Here is an 18,768-nt window from a genome sequence, read left to right as displayed (position 1 = left end):
ATCATTCTCGAGTCGGAGGCTATCAACAATTAGAATGATTCTTTCTAACTATTGCTATTAACAACAGTAATTCGCGCACTAGAAGTGGGATATGGTTTAAGCAGCATTGTATGTCTTACTTTGTTCCATGTGCACGTTAACACAAACTATCATTGTACGTTGTATTCCTTGTAGCATTCTCATGGCATTCAACATGGTGTTCATTAACATCGAAATTATGCATAAACAACCCCGGATCGAGTCACTCGTCCACGAGTTTTATCATAGGCTCCATTGAAACCAACAAAGATATTTAGATTGACAAAAGGCACGATGAGGATAAGGTTTCAAATCATTATGTATTGTATGTATTATAATTTAATTCCCTGTCATTTTCTGACATTCTTGTACATTGTGGATACCATGTTAAATGTTTTCATATGGGTGTTGGTATGTTATTTGAACGATTCCATTCCGAACATCAGGACACTACCCATCCCGATAATGATCCATAGATTCAATTGCATTGATCTCCGAAGGATTGAGATGGTACGGTATTCTTGAACTCACCAATCTATTCTGGTCGAAAGAACTGATAATGCGAGCATCTTCTCTCATCATTGTCGTGCAATGGTCTTTGATCTAAATATTCCAGAAGTGCAGACCTATTGCGCCTTGCTCAAACAAGTATCCTTTCCCTCTGCTTTCTACCATCTTCCTGTTCTCTTTAATGACCTCTCTCAGGTTATCCACTGTCTCTTTAGCTGCATGCCAGTCCATAACCCTGCCGCTTTCAATCTCCTCCTTCGAGCTCTGTATCGCCTGACTTATGTCTACGTCGATCGAGGCTAGCAGTCCTTCGAGCTCCGACCCTTCCTCACAATGCACCCCTTCAGCAGCCTTCACCAACATGGCAAGTATTTTTAAGCTTGCGAATCCTAGGCCGGCGCCATACAGTGCTCGAATTTGGGATAAAAATCCGGGAAGCTCCGCAGATGGAACTGTACTGCCATCGGCCGATCGTGTAATAAAAAGCTGCTGTTCGGGAAGTATCGTCGCTGCCTTCGTCTGGAGCAGCTGCCGTCTCGCTACTGCCGTCAACGTAGAAGCCACAGATAGGGGGCTAGTGGCAATCGTCCCTCTTAGGATTGCACGTAAGCTAGGGAAACGTTAGTTGTATACGTCTACATTCATGAAGCATAGACGGACTCATCTGCACTCGCATTTGCGATCAAGGTGTCTACCATCAGGTTGCTATGTATGACGTGAGTAATAAAGCCATCAGTGTTTAAAGCTGTCGTGAACCAGACTCACACATGCCCAAGAACAGGATGAGGTATCCTGGGACGAACATCTCGAGCTCCAGGCATGGCCGTGGTATCTCCTCTGAGTGCTCCCAGTGTCTTGCCGATGTCGATATCTTATATCTGTCGTTGTTCATCGCCGACAAGATCTCAACAGATTTCCCGGTTATGATAGGGATCAAGATAATCCAACAAACTGACGAGGATAGACGACATCCAGATATCCTTGTTCATACAACTTTCTCTGTTTGTATCAATCCGTCGACTGCTCGATTATCGATGCTGCTCACAAACTTTGACATAACCTGACAAAACAACTCCCTCACGAATAATTGTAATATATCCTGCACGGCGCGGATCTCTGGGTTGTGGTGATGATTCAAAAAGTTCAGAAATGTACTGAATTAGGCCATTGAGATGTGATCTCGCGGGTCTTCCGGTGACAGGTGTTGCGAGCCCTCGATCGAAGTTGTCCATACTTTGAGAATATTGTAATTCAATCTCAGCAGTTCCCAACCCATTATGTTGATATATCAGCGCCAGCGCTGTGCTGAGACTAATCATAACTCATTTATTTGATGTTCGCCTGATCTTGTGTGACAGATCTGCGGCGGATTTGATGGCTGGCATTGACTCGTTTACGTCCGTGAGATCCAGAAAAGCCGAACGACGAAGGTCAATCGCAGTTCTGGGCCAGACTTTTCTATTCTCTGATCTGCCATGTGTACATTTACCACTCGCCGTTGAGGACCAACTCACCAGGGATAGGAAGTAACTGCGGCCTATTAAGTTTCACTGCACCTCGTGTCTACATGCGATGTAGACGGAACATCGCTAATGACCCCAAAACAGTGACACGTCCTTGTTTACTGTTACCCCGTAGTTCTCGGAATGTGGACCGAAATTATGTGCTATAAGTTTCCGAGCAATTGAACGCTTACACATCATGGCCGTTTACACTGGATGCACGTCGACTGCACTATTTATGGCAGTTGGTTATATTGTATATTGTGGAATGACGAACACCCAGGGAGGATATTATGATACATCCATCAGCACGTTCTAGTAAAATTATATCTGTGTTAGTATGCAAGTGTGTATCGTACAAGGTGCGAATGCAAAGCAATGCTGCGATAGTCCATGGATCTATGAATGCGCACAATCCACACACCACTATAATTTGCTAGTGGAAGGAGTTAAAGAAGTCAGACGTTGTATCGGTTGCAACTTTCGTTTCACATCTCGCAAAATTGAGGTTTTCGGCTGCCAATCATCGAACGCATCGCGTAATTGGGCAAATTCGCGCGCAAAGAAATAGGCGACCCTCTCGTCCGCTATCATGTCACGAAGTGACCATGGAATCTATATCACAGTATTTAGTGAGATATTGAAGATCACAGCATATCCCGTTACCTCGTAATCATTCTGCTCTATAACCGCATTGAAAGGCTCGACAAGTAGCTGTGGTGACTCTACATCTCCATCCGTTGAAAGAAAGAAATATTTGACGGCCAACCTGTCATAATTAAATTCAAACACGATCAATATAGCTTCATTGAATGCACTAACGAGAACGTTGCAGATTCTTCATAGATCGACGAATGTCCCACACCACTCAAAGTCCCTGCTGTGGCCTCAGAGAGATGGATTAGGAGCCCACTATCAGAAAGCCCAGAGTTCATAATCCGAATTAGTAGTACTAGGAGGTTGGAGAGGAAGTCGGATGAACTACAAAGAACGCATGTTAGGTCAAGTATCACGAGGAATATAATACATACTGATACGCATCACCGTCAATATATAGAGCACGTAAAATTCGAGGATGCGAGGCAGCAGTGAAGAGGCCAGAATAAATCGGGACAACCTGATCATTGAGAGAAGCCATGTAGACCATCTTGGTCTTAGAGGGTCGTGAGCATTTTGAGAACATTGGCCCAGACGTGCAGAACGTACATCATGGTCCATTACGTTCCGCAACGCTTTGACGTAATTTTTCGAGAGACGTGATTCGGTGTTCTAGAGCAAGTAGACATGGGGGACCATTCATCTACGAACAGTATGCTGGCATACCTGGAATTCGAACAGTTCACGAGCGGCAGCGTTCTCGAAGTACTGGCTAGTGGTCAGGGAATGCACTAGAAGCAACGGCATAGCGCTCACCTGGATGTACGGCTGCAGTAAAGAACTGGTCCCTAGATACCTCAGTGGTCCGAGATGAATGCCGCACAACGCCAAAAAGCAGATCCTTTGTGCTTGAGTTGTAGAGAGGGATGAACCACCTGGTGTGATAGCAGCCGTAGCCTTCGTCAAAAGATCGACACTGCGAGAAGTGAGGATGTGTCCGTCTCGTAGGAGTCGATCAACGAGGTGAGTGGCAACGATACTGCCTTGTGAATGGCTCGCAACGAATATCACGTCCGCTGCATGCAGGTCCTCCATCCAGTCCTCATCACCCAGCAGATGATCGTGGAGCCTACATGCAAAAAAGTGAAAATACGTAAAGGTAGGAGATATCGTTACGCACTTAGAAACCTTCCTTTCTATCGGACCATCACCTTCCAAAGGAATCTTGGTGATTTTCTTGAATTGAAATCCCTGCTCTTGCTCAAAGTTCCCCAAGGCTTGACAAGCCATATCGACGAATTTGCTACTAGAGGAGGGTAGCTAACATTCAACGCCATGCAGAGTCAGTGTCTCTCATGTAAAAACGACTAGGGCACTCACCCCGCCAGCGAGCGTACGAGTAACAGCGCCTACGACAAATACCATCAGTCATGGTGCCTTTGACAGCATGGATATGCTCACCAGGAGACCATCCTGCAACACCAATGACGACCACTCTACAACCACCATTCAATAAATACGGATCTAGTTGCTCTCCTATCGTCTGTATCGCTTTCGGAAGCTCCTTGCCAAAGTGCAGAAATTCCGCATGTCTCTCCCTCTCCTTACCCTTACCCTTCGGCTCCGGCTCATCCTTGTTGAACAAAACCCCGCTGACGAGTGAAAGGGTCTTCGAAAGTTTGGATTTCCCTGGTTGTGGTTTAGGTATAATGTTGGAGCGCGGCGGAGAAAGAAAACTATCTTCCCATGATGGCAGCACGAGATTGCGGGCCGGAGGAACGCGAGGAGACGTGGAGACGGTTATGTTAGATTTACTAGATGGTGCAGGGGATGGCGTACGTGCATTCGAGGACTTAGCGCCATCAACCCTTCGCGAATTCGCGGGAGTGGAAACCGTTGATAGCGAGCCCGTAGATTTCTTGTGCTCGTGTCGATTTGATTGGAGAGGTAGTTTCATAGCGGGCGAAGGCTGAGTCTGCAATTGTTGTGGCGGCTGGGCTCCGCCAGAGATAGGCACAGGAGTGGATGAAGTGTGTTCTTCGGCCTCTTCATCAATGGTCATGACTTCGATACCATTCTCGTCTCTCTCCTTTCCATCATCGGTCACAGACTTGGTGACAAGTGCGCGGGACATGAAAAAGCTAACCCAACCCGAGCGGCTTGTCGACAAAGTTCTCTCGATGGGATTTTGTGATTCGGCGACGGGCGATGGTACCACCGTCGTGAGCGCCTCTTCAGACTCAGCGGTCACCATTAATGCTGGCAATGGCTCGTCAGCAAGGCCCTCTCGAGCAAGCGCACGTTCCTTCACCATCTCAGACTCCGTCTTGGCTGGCTGTCCAATGCTCTCCGCCGAATCTGCTACCTCAGGACTCGCGGGCGCTGACTGAGTGTCACCGGCCGTCGCGGTACTCGGCGACGCGGTGTACCACGCCCACGGCGAATACCACACAGAAGTGGCACTTTTCGCAGTTTCTGCAGAGAATACGGATGGGGGCTTGGGCACATTAGTCGGAGGGTTCGCAGGAGCCTCCGTTGTCTCCTTCCTATCTGTGCCGACCGAAGATTCCCGCGCAGGTGCATCGTCAACGATTGGGGTCGTTGAAGGAAGTGGATCCTCCGTCACTATCTGGATTGGAGGAAGCTGTAGTAGAGCCGTCGTATCCGAATTTGAAGATGGCGCGGGTTCGGCTTCCAGCGTCTCGGTGTCTTTGACTGTTTGCGTAAGAGCTTGCGGCGAATTGCTCCACCCTATATAATCCCACCAAGATGATGTGGAAGGTGCTTCGACCGCCGTCTCTGTAGGTCGCTCTCTCCCGGAAAGCGGTACATCTTGTGACATTGTACCCTGTTCCAATGGAGGCGAAGTAAGAGGTACGAGCAGTTCTGTATGTTCCGCTGAGGGCGATGCAGATGTAACACTTCCATCAGCAGCTTGAGGGACAGAATTGTAGTCAAGTTTGCCGTCCGCAGCAACTTCCAAGTCAACAAGGGCAGTTTCTGGCGTTATTTCTTCCGTGCTCACTACTGCTTGCTGAGGCAGGACCTTTGGCCTTCCGAGAAGCGGTAACAGTAGAGCAAACCGGCTCGTTGACGGATTCAGTGACGTAATAGATGGTTTCCGACCCGTTCTAGTGGCCTCATCACTCTGTCTCTGTAGTACGGGAGGAGACGCGTCTGCGGGTAGACTTGCCCCCGACGTCAGACGTGGCCGAGGTACTTCATCGTCTACGGACGATATCGAAAGTGACTCTACACGGTGAGCCATACTTGCTGAGACGGCGATCTCAGGCGAGCGAGGCGAGTGCGAAACGGATGCAGTTGGCGAACTATGAGAAACAGGGAATGGAATGGACTGTGTGTGCGACGGTGCGGTATGCTCGCTCTGATGAGGCCGAGTATCTACACCAGCAATCAAAGGATCCAGCGTTCGGCGGGGTGAAGCAGGAGCACTCTCCATTGTTTGTGTCTGAGGCGCAAGGAGCGCTATCTGTCCTCTCCTATTTGCGGCCGCACCCGTCTCCTTTCTTGAGGTTCGCGAGAGTGTACCAAACCACGATGAGCGAGGCGGCGAAGACGTCGGTCGTGGGCACAACCTCTCTGCAACGTCAACAGAAGGCGGAGGTAACGGAGTAGGAGAGGTCAGAAGTTGAGTGGATTGAAGTATATCGGATGAAGTTTCTGGAGCCTCACAAGTCACTAAGACAACAATCAGACACACGTCATTGAACATGAAGAGAGGAGCAGATGAACTAAGATTAGTGCGTATCTCTCTAACGCAACCTACGCGCAAAACTTTTCCCCGCCCTACACCGTATGATTACGGTGTCTCTTGTTCAGATAACTAACCTTGCTGAGGCTCCACGACATCTCCTGGTGCTACTTGCGACTGATCCAAAGGAGACATTATCGCAACCTCCGTTGACGCGACAGCAGGTTCCGTTCTTGTTCGTTTCCTGTCTGCGTCTGCCTCACTCTCCGGTGCGAGGGTCGATGTCGAGCGCAATCGTTCCCGTTTCTTTGACATAATGCTCGATGCGCTGGAGCTACATTCATCAAATCTTCGAGGTAGACGGTCAACGGCCGACTGCAGCTTGGCTCCCTGCTCGGGCTGCGCGAAAACAAGAGAAACACTTGCTGATTGCTGACTCTTCGAGGTCGAGAGTGTACTGCGCCACTTTGGTGTGGTAGACCGAGTCGAACGACGACTAGGACTGCTGGTGGACATGGATAACAGTAAACAGCATCATGCACAGTCCGAGTCGACGCCCCAAATGGTCCTCTGCGTGGAAGACTGACGTATTAGGCACGCGGGCCAGCATAAATACCTTACACTTACATAATACAAGTTGTTACGATTAATATAAGTATTTACATAATCGAAACTTCAAGGACTCTCTAGCTTGCAAGCGCAATTTAAGGATCACGTGAGAGTTACAAGCGTAACCTATCGTAATTCTTTGCAGCGAGAAATAATGCAAATGTATCCCTCCTTCTCCCCTGTCGGCCTTATTCAACTTACTCTCGCTGTCAGAGCCAATGCTCGACACTTTCCACCTCATCTGACAGTACCATCAATACAGATCATTCAGTGGCAAATTTACTGCACGAAATTGGGGAAAAGTTAATCAAGGTGACTGAAACGCTCCTTCGCACCGGCGGCGACGTTCTGATGGTCGTCTACGGCAAAGACGAATGCAGGCTGCTCACAAGCTCTACATTCCCTTGACCCGTCGCTAGTCATTTTTGCTCGAGACTTGCATGTTCTGTCACTCTCCCTAATCTACTAAACTCTATCTGGTTGCCTCAGTCGGCTCCAGCAACCCTGAACCTTTGAATACCATGGCTGATGTGCAGCAGCCGCGCTCTTCCCAATCGCATATTCCTGTCTTTACGCCTCGCAAGCCCCTCCCGAGCACGCTGTCGACCCCTCATCTCGGTCTCGTACCCCCATCCCGACACCTCTCTGTGAGTGGTAGTCCTACTCACCCGAGTCCTGGCTCGACCTCGTCAAGCACGAGTGGCGGTCTGACGCCTTTCCGTTCGTTTCGCAATCTTTTTTCTACTACCGGATCCAAACAGACTTCTGCCGGATCCAAAAGCCCTTTTGGTGCTATTCGACGGTCTATTCATGGCGAACGAAGCGTCTCTGCCCCGCAGCTGCGGAGAGAGAGCTCTTACGAGGACTCTCCAGTACTCGAAATCGAACTTCCCCGCCCAGGGATGGAGCCACTGATTAATAGCACGGACATGTATGGAATTGGGTTGGGCATGGGGACAATGGAGATGTCATTGCCCCGATTTTCACCTGCTGCCTCGTTTCGAGACGATGGTACGGACTGAGCTGTCTTTGCTCTACTTGAATTTGACATTGATTTGCCTAGCATCTTCGCCATCACCATCAGCTGGTCCGACGGATCTGTCCACCATCATAGAAGCGGAAAACTCTGGCATCTCGAAACACATACCAGTACTGGATAGCTCCCAGGAGTTTGAGCCGCCACCGGAGAATCTTCACGACCCCTCCCTAGGTATAGACGCGATGAAGCTTCACGCCGGCTCGTATAGGCGAGTCGCTCCGGGTGGGTTTCACACGCCCCCTTCGCATACGAGTTCCGAGCTCGACCTCTCAACGTCAAAGGTGACCACGGAGGTTATGGCAGCTATGTCCAAGACTGGTCCGCTGAATGGTTGGCTTGATGATGTAGTGGTAGATGTAGGGGATGAAGACGCTCTAACCGCTCATGGTGCTGCGGGCGATCCGAATGTCAGCTTTAACTTGGGTGCATTGGATCCAGACCTGGCTGCCCTCTTGAGCCCAAATCGACTTCCCGGAAGCGAGCCTGCATTGCTCATGGCGATAGATACTGATCCCTCGCCGACATTGTCGAGCCAGCTCACGCCGCTTCTGCCTTCTCTTGCCTTGAAGGACGACTCTCCTCGACGCCCCACCTTGTCGGGCAGCACCCCCACCTCACGCGGTTCCTCTCCTATTCGGCAAGGTGGCAAAGCGGCTTATGTCTCGAAAGCTCCCAATCTCCCCTCCACCGCCCTACCGCGTCTTGCGCGCTCTGTCTCCGACCGTCCTGCCCTCCCACGTCTGATCGATGCACCATCCCCCCTCACCCACCGTGCGCTGTCTCATAGCCCTGAGCGACCGTCCACGAGCGGAGTACAGCGCAGCTCACCGCGGGACCGCATGGATGACGACGACCACCTTGCTCGTAGGCCTCATACTGGTACCGTACTGGAGGCCCGCAAGTCCACGGCAGCCAGATTGTGGAACCCCACGCGGTCAGCAGGACATCTCACTCCTGGGGGGCCGTCACGTCCGTCGTCACGTCAACTGAACAGAGGTTCTCCGCACGGCTGGGAAGGACCTCCAGCGTCTCCGACATCACGTCCTTCATCGTCCGCCGGGACTGGATCGAGCAGCCGGCTGGCATCATCCCGCCCGAGTCTGGACAGCGTAACGGATCGTCTGCAGCGGCCTGCAAGGATTCGCAATCGCGAGAGGAGCTCCAGCGTGGTAGAGACAGGAGTCTCAAGTTCAAATCCGTCTTCACGTCCAGCAGCGGCAGAGTGGCTCGGACCACGAACAGCAAAGGCGTTTGCCGCCGCCGGATTGCTTGATTTTGACAGAGAGGTGAGCAGACGAACGCCGTCGCGGCTAGGCATGACGCGGAGCAGCTTTGATGACTCGCGTTCGCGATATACTCCGTCGCGTATGGCATTCTCGGAGGCGGGTTCAAGCTCATCGTGGGGGCAGCGCAGTGGTAGCATCTCGCGTGCGGGCAGTGTTTCGCGCACCATTACAGATACTGGTGGTGGATTCACTGAGAGCGTATCCGCTAGTACTCCGCGAACGGCGTTTTCTGGTGTGTCTACTGCGCCGACATCGGTCTCGACATCGTCTTCTGCGCATCTGCATTCTGAGCTGCAACTCCTACAGGAGAGGCACTCGGTGGAGACAGGAGCACTATTAAGCGCACTTGCAGATTCCCAGCGGACAACACGTGTGTTGCGGGATGAGAATACGCAATTGCGTGATAGGCTCCAAGGTGTGGAGGACCGCCTTGCAGCTGCATTGGAAGAGATTCGTCGACTACAGTTCTCTTCACCACCGCAAGCCACAATCTCGAGAGTCAGCCACCGTAAGTTTACCACAGCTCCAACGGACACCAGCCATCTGCGACGACCATCTTTCTTTCGCCCCGATCCCGATCCCTCATTTGAGCTACCATCCTCTCCTGAACCTGCCAATCCTGTACCCCGAACACCCACAGAATCGGATGCGTGCCTCGATGGACGCCACAAACGCATCAGCACATCGTCATCCCTCTTTCCTGGGCCGCCCAGCAATATGTCGATGCTTATGCAAGAAGAGAGCATGTCCGTAGGGCATGCTGGTGCACACTCAGAACGCGCGGGATCGACAGGGTCTCCGACTCTAGTTCTTGGCAAAATTAACAGCTCACGATACGAGCACGAGCAATCAGCGCCTTCTGTGGGGAATATCTCGCCAACAACAGCGAACTTTTCCATGGCCACGGGCTCCCCAGGCAGCCTCCACCTACGCCCCGAGCATGAGCTTCATCTTGACGATATGCCTAGCTTGGACCTTGGAGCAGAATTTGGCCACGACGACGGCTTCGACGACGAGTGCCCTTGATTCTGCTTGTTTTCCTTTCATTTTCCTTTCGCTTTCTCTGCGCATACATCCTTGGGATCTCGTGGTTTCACTGTGCATACTAGGAACATTCGCCGTTATCATACTTATACCATTATACCCACATTGAACTCGGCACTTCGAACTTCTGCATTAATCACCTAGAGTTCTTGCACGCATGCATTCGTACTCGCTATCGCAGCTAACTGTATACTGCCATGTCGCATTGAATCTTCGCTTGTCTGACACTGCGCTGTACCCTAATACCAAATTCATTATATGCGGGTCGTCAGATCGACAGTCTCAACTTTCCCGTTTCGTCGGAAACCAACCTTCAATGGAAGTGCAGGACGTTACATCAAGGTGGTCGTCGCGAGAAGCCTCTCGTAGACGAGGAAGAATATGTAGGCATCGCTGCGTGCTGTGGCTACCACCTGCGGGCGACTCATTACATATGTCGAGCCTGGCCTCGGGACGCCTTGGTTCTCAGCTTGAGATATAGTTGAGCGGCATCTACAAATCTGTGCGCCAAAATCTATGCGCATGATATTTCTGAATTTCAGCGTGACGGCAACGTCAGCAGTGGGTTTCTGCAGCTGTGCATCATCTAGTATTCATTGTTGCATTTAACTCGTAGCTCTTGTCTTTCGGCGGCACAGGACTCACTTAGTTTGTCTGTGCCATGAAACAGGATATATCGACGTATTAACATATTACATTTGTATAAGTAGAGCTGGACATGGTCGAAAGCACAAATATAAGTACATCACCCCCGAAATCGTGAATTCATTTCAGAGATGAAGAGGTTCAGCTACATGTGAAAGTAGCCTTCCGTTACACAATGTGGACATCAACCCCTGTGTCTTTGTCTTCTCGACGTCCGTTCATGTCCTGCAGCTGGTAGGATTCCAGTCCTAGAAAGAGAGCCTGAGCTTAACCCATGTGTTACACACAATACACATACCTTCAACCTTGGGAATGCCCTCAGCACTATCAAATCTCGAGAATCCTTTCTTCCCCTCCGCCAGATTAAGCACAGGTGTGTAGTCACTCAGCCGCTCCGGCTGCGCACCCGGCACCGCCATGTCGATGCCATACCTCACTTGTCCAGCATCATCCTCCCACCATCCAAGACCGAACCAGTAGCCATCGAGTGCTTTCCTCAGTTGGGCAGAAGACATGTGCTGGGCGTTAGACCTCCGCAGCTCACGCATGGTCAACGTCTTGCTTCCCGCGAAGAGACTCATCTGCGACGCTATCGAGTGCGGTGGCCGCGGCAGGCCGCTCGCTGTCCTGAGGGAAAAAGCGACGAAGATGATGCATACGACAATACCGGCGAGAAGGCCCTCCATGATCCGCGCGGTACGTCGATCTACAAAGACCCTCGTGCTATAATACACGACGCTTCCCTGGATTGTTTGGTCTTGGTCCACAGGCACGCGCATGTAGGCGTCCGTGATCCTTGCCCAATAAGCGGACCACTGTGTCTGGGCGGCTTTAATCAAAACATCTTTCTGCATGAAAGCCTCTACGGGTAACTCAGGTGCATCTGCAAACATAGCCTCAAAATAGTAGTCGTATTGACCCCCTTGAAACAGGTTTGGCATGTTTGAAGACGAGGTAGCGTTTGGTTGATTGCTCCTCGTATATGATGAATTAGTGATCGAGTCGATGCTGGGCAGCCCGCTAATGATAAGTGGGAGGTCACTGAAAGACGAGTAGTTCTGCATATCACTTTCCGACGAAGGATCTACAGAGAGGACTTGATATCCCGAAGATTGCAAACCGACGGTGACTTCCATCGTGGACCTTCAACAAAATGAAGGAATTAGCACGATGAGATGAGTATCTCGAAAGTCAAATACTCACTGTGTCATCGTGTAGTTGCACACAATCAGATTGGCGTCAGTCGTGTTTGTGTAAACAAAGAAGATAGAGGTGCAATTGCTTTGTCCGGGAACAGGAAATGCAGCGCCCGCGTTGCTGGTTGCGTTGAGAACAACAAACGAGAAGTTTCCATCCAAAACCAAAGTATCGAGACACGGGAGAGATGGCCATACAACACCGTCCGTCACGTTGGCAGTATAGTTGGGTGTGGTGCAATTCACCAGGTCGCTATGCAGGACAGGAAGTTTGACGGTAATATTGGCATTCGCAGGGAGAGAATCCAGAGAGGAGTTCTTGACACTACCAATCGCGATGTCTGACGTCGTCCATACGGGAGTTTGAAGTCCTAACCCAACAATGAGGTCAAGTGCGGGCACCTCATAGCTAGCCTGGCCACTAGAATAACTGGGAATGTCAGGATTCAAAAACACCGCTGTTTCGTTAGCAAGGATGCTGTCATTAAACTGAAACGTCGTGTCCAACGCCACGGAAACTGATGCAGTGTATGAGACTGTTCCTGTCATGAACAAGCCGGCCACAACAACTTTAAGGATAGGTATGAGGACGACCATCAGAGTACTCATTACGATGACTGGCTGCCGGTGGTTGATAGCGTGATGCCCAATCGTGAAAATGGTGTGATGCATGGGGTCGTACGTGAGAGCTCGACCGCCCGGCCGCAAGTCCTTGTGCAAAAGAACGTACGGATGTATCGTTCGAACACCAAGATCGAACATGTCTACTGCCAATCCTGCGAGAAACAGGACTGCAGGGGCTGAGTATGACCACGCATACTCGGAGATGTGATTGGAATAGAACTCGGCCAGCCCATTCCGCTTGTTACTAAGTTGATATAGAAGCTCGAGGACCGCGATTAAGACGACCAGAATCACCGCAAGTCCAAGCTGACCAGCAGAATGCAGGATGGGAGGAACCCAAGAAGCCATCTTCTTCCCACTTGGAGGACCACGTGCAACGTTTTGTTTATTCTCAGTCTCACTCTAGAAGAGACTCACGTCAGCACGGGCTTGGAGCGTATTTGAAGCTCGACATACCCCATCGTCTCCATCTTTTATACATACCCGAAAATTGCCATTTTCGTCTATGATTGTCTGACAATGAGCGTCATGCAAACACAGCGCCATATCAAACCAAGATAGGGACCCCATGTTCTGCAGTTTGCGCTCGAGAGCTGGGCTCTGAGATAGAAACAGCGCCATTGCACCTAAGGATGAAGGATTTCTGGGAACGTTTACGAGTGGACGCCAAAAGACGATGCATACGACCATGATTACCAGCAAAGCAAAGCATGCCTGAATGATGTGTACGGAAGAGGATCGGGCGACCAGTCGAAGCTCCGTTATCAACATACTGCCTTCGATATCTTCATTATTAGCCACAGAACTCTGTTGAATAACACTCGGTGCAATGTCTGCGAATATCTGCTTCGATCCCGACGCAAGCATATCGGCATTCATGATGTCATCGGGCGACAATAACAGCATGTCGCGAAGGAGATGAAACCAAGGACTGTAAGATCCAATTTCGGTGACATTTGGTGCCGTGTTGACCCAAGGGATGTACGAGAACGGATCGTTGTTGTCCACATTTGTCGCACCCTGCTCATCCCATGGAGAGCCAGTGACACCGTTGTTGTTATCGATGGTCTGCAACAGATAACTGCCTCCTCGAAAGCTAGTCGTTGAGGACTGGCCGATGGCCCGAGGAGACGCATTAAAGGCTCCGGTTTGCGCATCAACGGAGACAGACAAATCAATCTCCGAGTAACGAGGGAGACACGCCACAGCCGTCGCTTCGACGCAATTCCCGACTGCGTACAATTTCGTAGCAAGCAGCATAGCGGGCGTAGTAGTATTCACAGTCCAGTTGTATACCTTCGCCGCGTAGACTGAGAACATGCATGATCAGCAGCGGACGTCATTAAGGGGAACGACTGTACCGAATGTTGTCTCTGGAATGAACGTATAATTATCTGGTTGGTCCGGGAAGATATCGCACGCGTATGTGTTCGTGACACCACCGTAGTTGACCTGTATTTCAGTTCCATTATTGAGAAGAGTCGTGACAGCTGTATCACAGGCCAAACTCGTATTGTAGCCCTTCGTCGCAGCGCTGATGACCATATCCGGCTCCGGAGTAGTAATATTGAACGCGTCAATCACGTAGTCGGTCGTCATCCACGCAGGTTCAGCGAGGTTCAACGCGCGTCGCGTCAGATAGCTACCAAGGGATTGCGCGACGTCAGCAGTGCTGTCCAGCCGAGCGCCATAATACGTATATGGTTGAGTAAGAGATACAGAAGTCGAATACGTTGTGGGGATCACCGACCACATGTAAGTGGAGACAATGGTGGCCGCGGCGATAGTCAGTGACCCGACGATACAACATAGAATCGTGTAGTCCCGGTTCAAGATAGCTTTGATAGAACCCGTTATGATGTTCTCGCCGATATAGTCCAACAGTAGGGAGTGACGGGCTTGAACGAAGTTTCCACGCATCTTTGCCCACGGGACGAGTGTCTTCACCGAGATTTCGTACATTTGCCAGATCCACCCAATGACGATGAGCAATGCGACCGGCGCATATGTGAGCACGTACTGTGATGTCAACGAGGGAGGCTCGAAACCGTGCCGTTCGACCGAAAGACGGATGAAAGTCTCGAGAAGAGCAATCAATACCAGCAACAAAGCCACAAAGAGCACCGAGGGCCATATTCGCAGGATCACTGGCCGCCAGAGCTCGGCACTGATAGGTAATGAAGTAAATGACTGCCCTATCGACCAGAATCAGAACAATAGTGAGGAATAATACCAAAAACTCACCGCCCGGAGTCTGCGAGTTACTCACTTCTTCAGAGGCTCCATCGGCTGTGGCGTCCGCGGTATTCATCAGCAGAGGATCAACGGGGCTGAAGTCAGGATCCTTTGAAGGATATTCTGAATCTTTACTGTGGGCTATGTCCTGGTGAGCAAAGATCGATGTGCTTATACATTTTAAACTGCACACCCACCCATGATAGCCGCGACACATGACGCTCGGACACAAACGCGAAGTTATGGGGAACGAGAGGACGAGCGTCGATGAAAGGTAACTACGAACATGCGCCCATCGCTTCATCGAAAACCTCCCTTACGCGATCAGCATCAAACCACTCTTGGCGGCGTAAAAATTACTAGAGGCGAGCGCTCCATGGCCCTTACGGGATACGAGGTACGCACGCAGCAATTCAGTATGTCTAGTGACTGAGTAATAACGTAGTAGCCAAGGAGGCCGGGCTATGTAGCGCGACGCCGATCTGAGCTAGCGGATCCAGTTCGAGAGAAGGAAATGCTGATTCATTCATTGATAAGGCCGCGAGGAAGCATAGAAGGGGATAGTCTGCAAAGGTGTAGTCGTTAGCGCATCAGACGTAGCCGAGCCTCGAGGTGGCCCATCAGAGAATACTGTTCTGTGAAGTTTCCTGCATCTACACCAGCGCCTTCAGCTCATGGATCACCTACGAATGCCCAATGCGCGCAATCCATGTGAGATGCGTTTTTATCCTCATAACCATGACGATTGGTACGTGAAAATGGATGTGGTATACATCGCTGTTTACTTACTATATATGGAACGACAATGGTCAGCATACTAGCAAAAAACGAATGCAGATCGAACATACAATGGGGTACGATGCATGTGATATATAGAAGAGCGTAGGTCCATCAACAACAGTGTTGAAACACGGCTACTTACTCGAAGTATGATGCAAAGGTCGTTTTACCCCACTCCCCATACCTCCAACCCGACACACTCAAATCTTACATTCTCTCCCTGTCGAGGACCACTTGAGCATAAGGGTTCATTGTCGTATGTCGGACACCATGCAGAGGAGCCATCGATTAACGAGTCATCGAGGTATAAGCCGTAATGGCCATCACTGTGCACGGGAAGCAAGGCGTCAATTTACTCTCAAGAAGTGAAGATGGTTAAACAAGGATCTTACCCGCCTCCGAACGATATGTACTCTGGCTCACAGAGCGCCACATAATCGTTCTTGCCCGTCCATTTGAACACTCGCAACTGCTTGTCCGACTTGCCTGGTATTAACTTCCACAAGAACCTACCAGGAAGAATTGTTAAGCAACGAGAACTATGCAACTTTATGATATTACTCACGACTCGCCGCTGCCATAATACGATCCCTTTGAAGGGCGAATCCCCTCACCCATCCATGCGCCAAAGATTGCCTCTGAGGAATCCCGCATCACAACGAGCGCCCCGCCCATGTGGCTCTGGCAACGTGTGTATAGCGTGTTCAACGATATCCCGTGCTGATCAAGGCTGTACAACAGCGACCAGGAGCGCGGGAGACGTGACAGTGCAGGAAAGTGCGGACGTAACTGATGGCATCAATCCGCGGGTTGTCAATGTCTGGATCCGTAACAGCAGCCGCAGAAGTACGCACCGCATCAGCTAGCTCAGCATTCAACACGGGCGTGGTGACCTCTTTCCGTCCGACGAGACGCACACTCCTCCGTTCCACCTTCGACTTGTCGAACTCGAATCCCTTATTCCAGTCTCTGTCGCCAGCGAAACCCGGGGCGCCGGTAGCAGGGACGAATGGGTGAGCAGCGAACGGCGTGCCGTGCGTAATAGCATCATCTACCGCAGTACTTAACAATGGATGTGTCGCTATTGCACCCGACGGACGCGCGAGATTGCTGAGAGAGTCCATCAATTGTGATGGTAACACAGAGGGAAGGGTGGCTGTGTGAACGATTGTTGGTTCATCGCTTCGCTTGCTTTCGTCTGTGGTTGCGCGCTGACGTGGTGGTGATGAACGGACGGCCGACGATAGCAGAGAGGTCATCCAGCGCGAGGGAAGGGAAGTAGGTGTGAAGAAAGATGACTGTGACCGCTGTATCTCCGGTTTGGAAATGCGCGCAGGCGACGACGGTGGTAGAGAAGGTGAGCGTAGCGGAGGAGAAATCGAGCGCGACCTGTCGACTTCGAATCTGCTCCTCTGGCGAGATAGTTGTCGTGGCTGCCGCACAGGTGATGCAGATTTCGTTGTGCTTGTGTCCAAACCCAGCGGCGGGTCGACTTGTGCATTACCGACCGCGGGCTGGGCTTCACGTGGAGATATAGGGATGGGAGTTGCTGTTCCAGACACGTTTTCGCGCTCAAGTTGCAAGAAATACATAGGATCATCCTCATGCTTGAGCAGCTCGTCCAAGAGGCCACGCTTATTTCTCTCCGTGGCCACCTGCGCGTCTTCGGTAAACCGATCAAAAAAATTGATGTTCTGTATAGGAGAAAGCGGCGTCATGTCGAGATTGGAAGTTGACGGTTGGAGCGGGTCCTCGGAGAATGGCACAGAAATGAATGAACCAAACTCTGAGTCTGAGGATGGCGTCCGCGTATGCCGTCGTGCGCGTGATGATTTTGCCATGTCAATTGGATTAGATTCCGGCTCTGGCGACGCTCTTGGTGTTGGTGGAGAAAAGAGGGTAGCATACAGATCGTCTTGGCCATTCTCAGCTGCACCTTGAGAACCCTCCGGAAGCGGTATGAGAGGAGCCGGAAGCGTTGGCGACATATCTTCATTCAATATTCGTGGCTGTATATGATGCGATTAGATCTGAATATATTGAACCAGAGCTTGGTAGCGCACCCAGTGGGTCCGGCGGTCAGCAATGAAACTGGACCCAACAACACACACTTACACGACTCCAGGTTGAAGGATCATAGCCCAAATGTGAGCATCACCATCCACCATTGCAGATAGATTGGCTCACTCAAAGTACTGGAGAGAGTACCGGCCGGGATGTTGTCAGGTCGGATGACTAGTAATCGTGGCTCGGACAAGCGAGCTCGACTGGCAAGCTCCCACCGCCGCCTGAGCGATGATAGATATTATTACGGTGTATGCCGCAACGCAGATCGAAAAATCAATGTGCGGACAGCAAGAGTCGGTCGTAAACTGGTCAAGGTCAAGCCTGGGTCAAGCCTTGGTCCACCACGAGCGGCGAGCACGGGCATGAGTATCTGTTGTTGGGGTCCGGGCGTGGCTTATCTAACTCTGGGACCCCAAGACACGTTCCTACGGTTAAAGCCGCCACATCACCGTCTCTGACGATCCGAGAAAGTTGCGAGTTTTTATCCACTTGCCTTTGAGTCACTTTATTCTGTTATTTCATAAGACTAGAGGTGCAGCCTGCTTGCCTAGCTACTCGAAACTTGTCCGTTTGAATGATGCTGAGTTGGTCAACTGGGCTCGAGAGTACGAGGATAGTGCAACTCGGAGAAGTCGACCATGATGTTGGTGAGTAGCATTATCACGGTGACAATTGAAAATAGTTACCAATCATCATATCTCAAGGGTATATGCTTCATTATTAGTCGTTATCATCCACGTGGGTTATACGCGAGACACCGCATGCGAGATGGTGCTAGCTGGTCTCGCACGTTTGGGTACGAGACCAGTGCTACCGCATGTGACAGGGTTGAGAACTTCTCGCGAGGATCGCTTGAACCGTCGTATGCCACATTCACCACTAATGAGTATGAATTTTTCTTCGT

At 50.8% G+C, this 18,768-nt stretch overlaps 5 protein-coding genes across 5 annotated transcripts; 1 reads left to right on the top strand and 4 right to left on the bottom strand.

The window, feature by feature from the left end:
- Window positions 1-621: 621 nt before the first annotated feature.
- Window positions 622-1,349, bottom strand: FIBRA_06325 (uncharacterized protein; the record flags this gene model as incomplete). The annotated part of the gene is made up of 3 exons (XM_012328056.1): window positions 622-1,138; window positions 1,189-1,233; window positions 1,294-1,349. The coding sequence occupies 3 exons, from the start codon at window positions 1,347-1,349 to the stop codon at window positions 622-624; spliced, it is 618 nt and encodes a 205-aa protein (XP_012183446.1).
- Window positions 1,350-2,456: 1,107 nt separating this feature from the next.
- FIBRA_06324 (uncharacterized protein) lies at window positions 2,457-6,855 on the bottom strand (the record flags this gene model as incomplete). Its single annotated transcript, XM_012328055.1, has 11 exons — window positions 2,457-2,645; window positions 2,697-2,799; window positions 2,853-3,011; window positions 3,062-3,183; window positions 3,237-3,299; window positions 3,354-3,395; window positions 3,444-3,756; window positions 3,808-3,947; window positions 4,008-4,036; window positions 4,089-6,326; window positions 6,477-6,855. 11 exons carry the CDS (start codon window positions 6,853-6,855, stop codon window positions 2,457-2,459), a joined length of 3,777 nt encoding a protein of 1,258 aa, XP_012183445.1.
- A 614-nt stretch (window positions 6,856-7,469) lies between these two features.
- Window positions 7,470-10,299, top strand: FIBRA_06323 (uncharacterized protein; the record flags this gene model as incomplete). Its single annotated transcript, XM_012328054.1, has 2 exons — window positions 7,470-7,959; window positions 8,012-10,299. The coding sequence occupies 2 exons, from the start codon at window positions 7,470-7,472 to the stop codon at window positions 10,297-10,299; spliced, it is 2,778 nt and encodes a 925-aa protein (XP_012183444.1).
- Window positions 10,300-11,130: 831 nt separating this feature from the next.
- Window positions 11,131-12,098, bottom strand: FIBRA_06322 (uncharacterized protein; the record flags this gene model as incomplete). The annotated part of the gene is made up of 2 exons (XM_012328053.1): window positions 11,131-11,210; window positions 11,261-12,098. 2 exons carry the CDS (start codon window positions 12,096-12,098, stop codon window positions 11,131-11,133), a joined length of 918 nt encoding a protein of 305 aa, XP_012183443.1.
- A 63-nt stretch (window positions 12,099-12,161) lies between these two features.
- Window positions 12,162-17,785, bottom strand: FIBRA_06321 (uncharacterized protein; the record flags this gene model as incomplete). The annotated part of the gene is made up of 9 exons (XM_012328052.1): window positions 12,162-13,184; window positions 13,239-14,092; window positions 14,144-14,977; window positions 15,027-15,158; window positions 15,211-15,295; window positions 16,009-16,123; window positions 16,190-16,306; window positions 16,363-16,586; window positions 16,652-17,785. The coding sequence occupies 9 exons, from the start codon at window positions 17,783-17,785 to the stop codon at window positions 12,162-12,164; spliced, it is 4,518 nt and encodes a 1,505-aa protein (XP_012183442.1).
- Between the last annotated feature and the right edge of the window lie 983 nt (window positions 17,786-18,768).

This window comes from Fibroporia radiculosa (genome assembly GCF_000313525.1).
Source record: "Fibroporia radiculosa TFFH 294 genomic supercontigs, scaffold6648, whole genome shotgun sequence".
Classification (NCBI taxonomy): Eukaryota; Fungi; Basidiomycota; class Agaricomycetes; order Polyporales; family Fibroporiaceae; genus Fibroporia; species Fibroporia radiculosa.
Note: the sequence above shows the minus strand (reverse complement) of the source record. Positions and strands in the feature narration are given on the sequence as shown.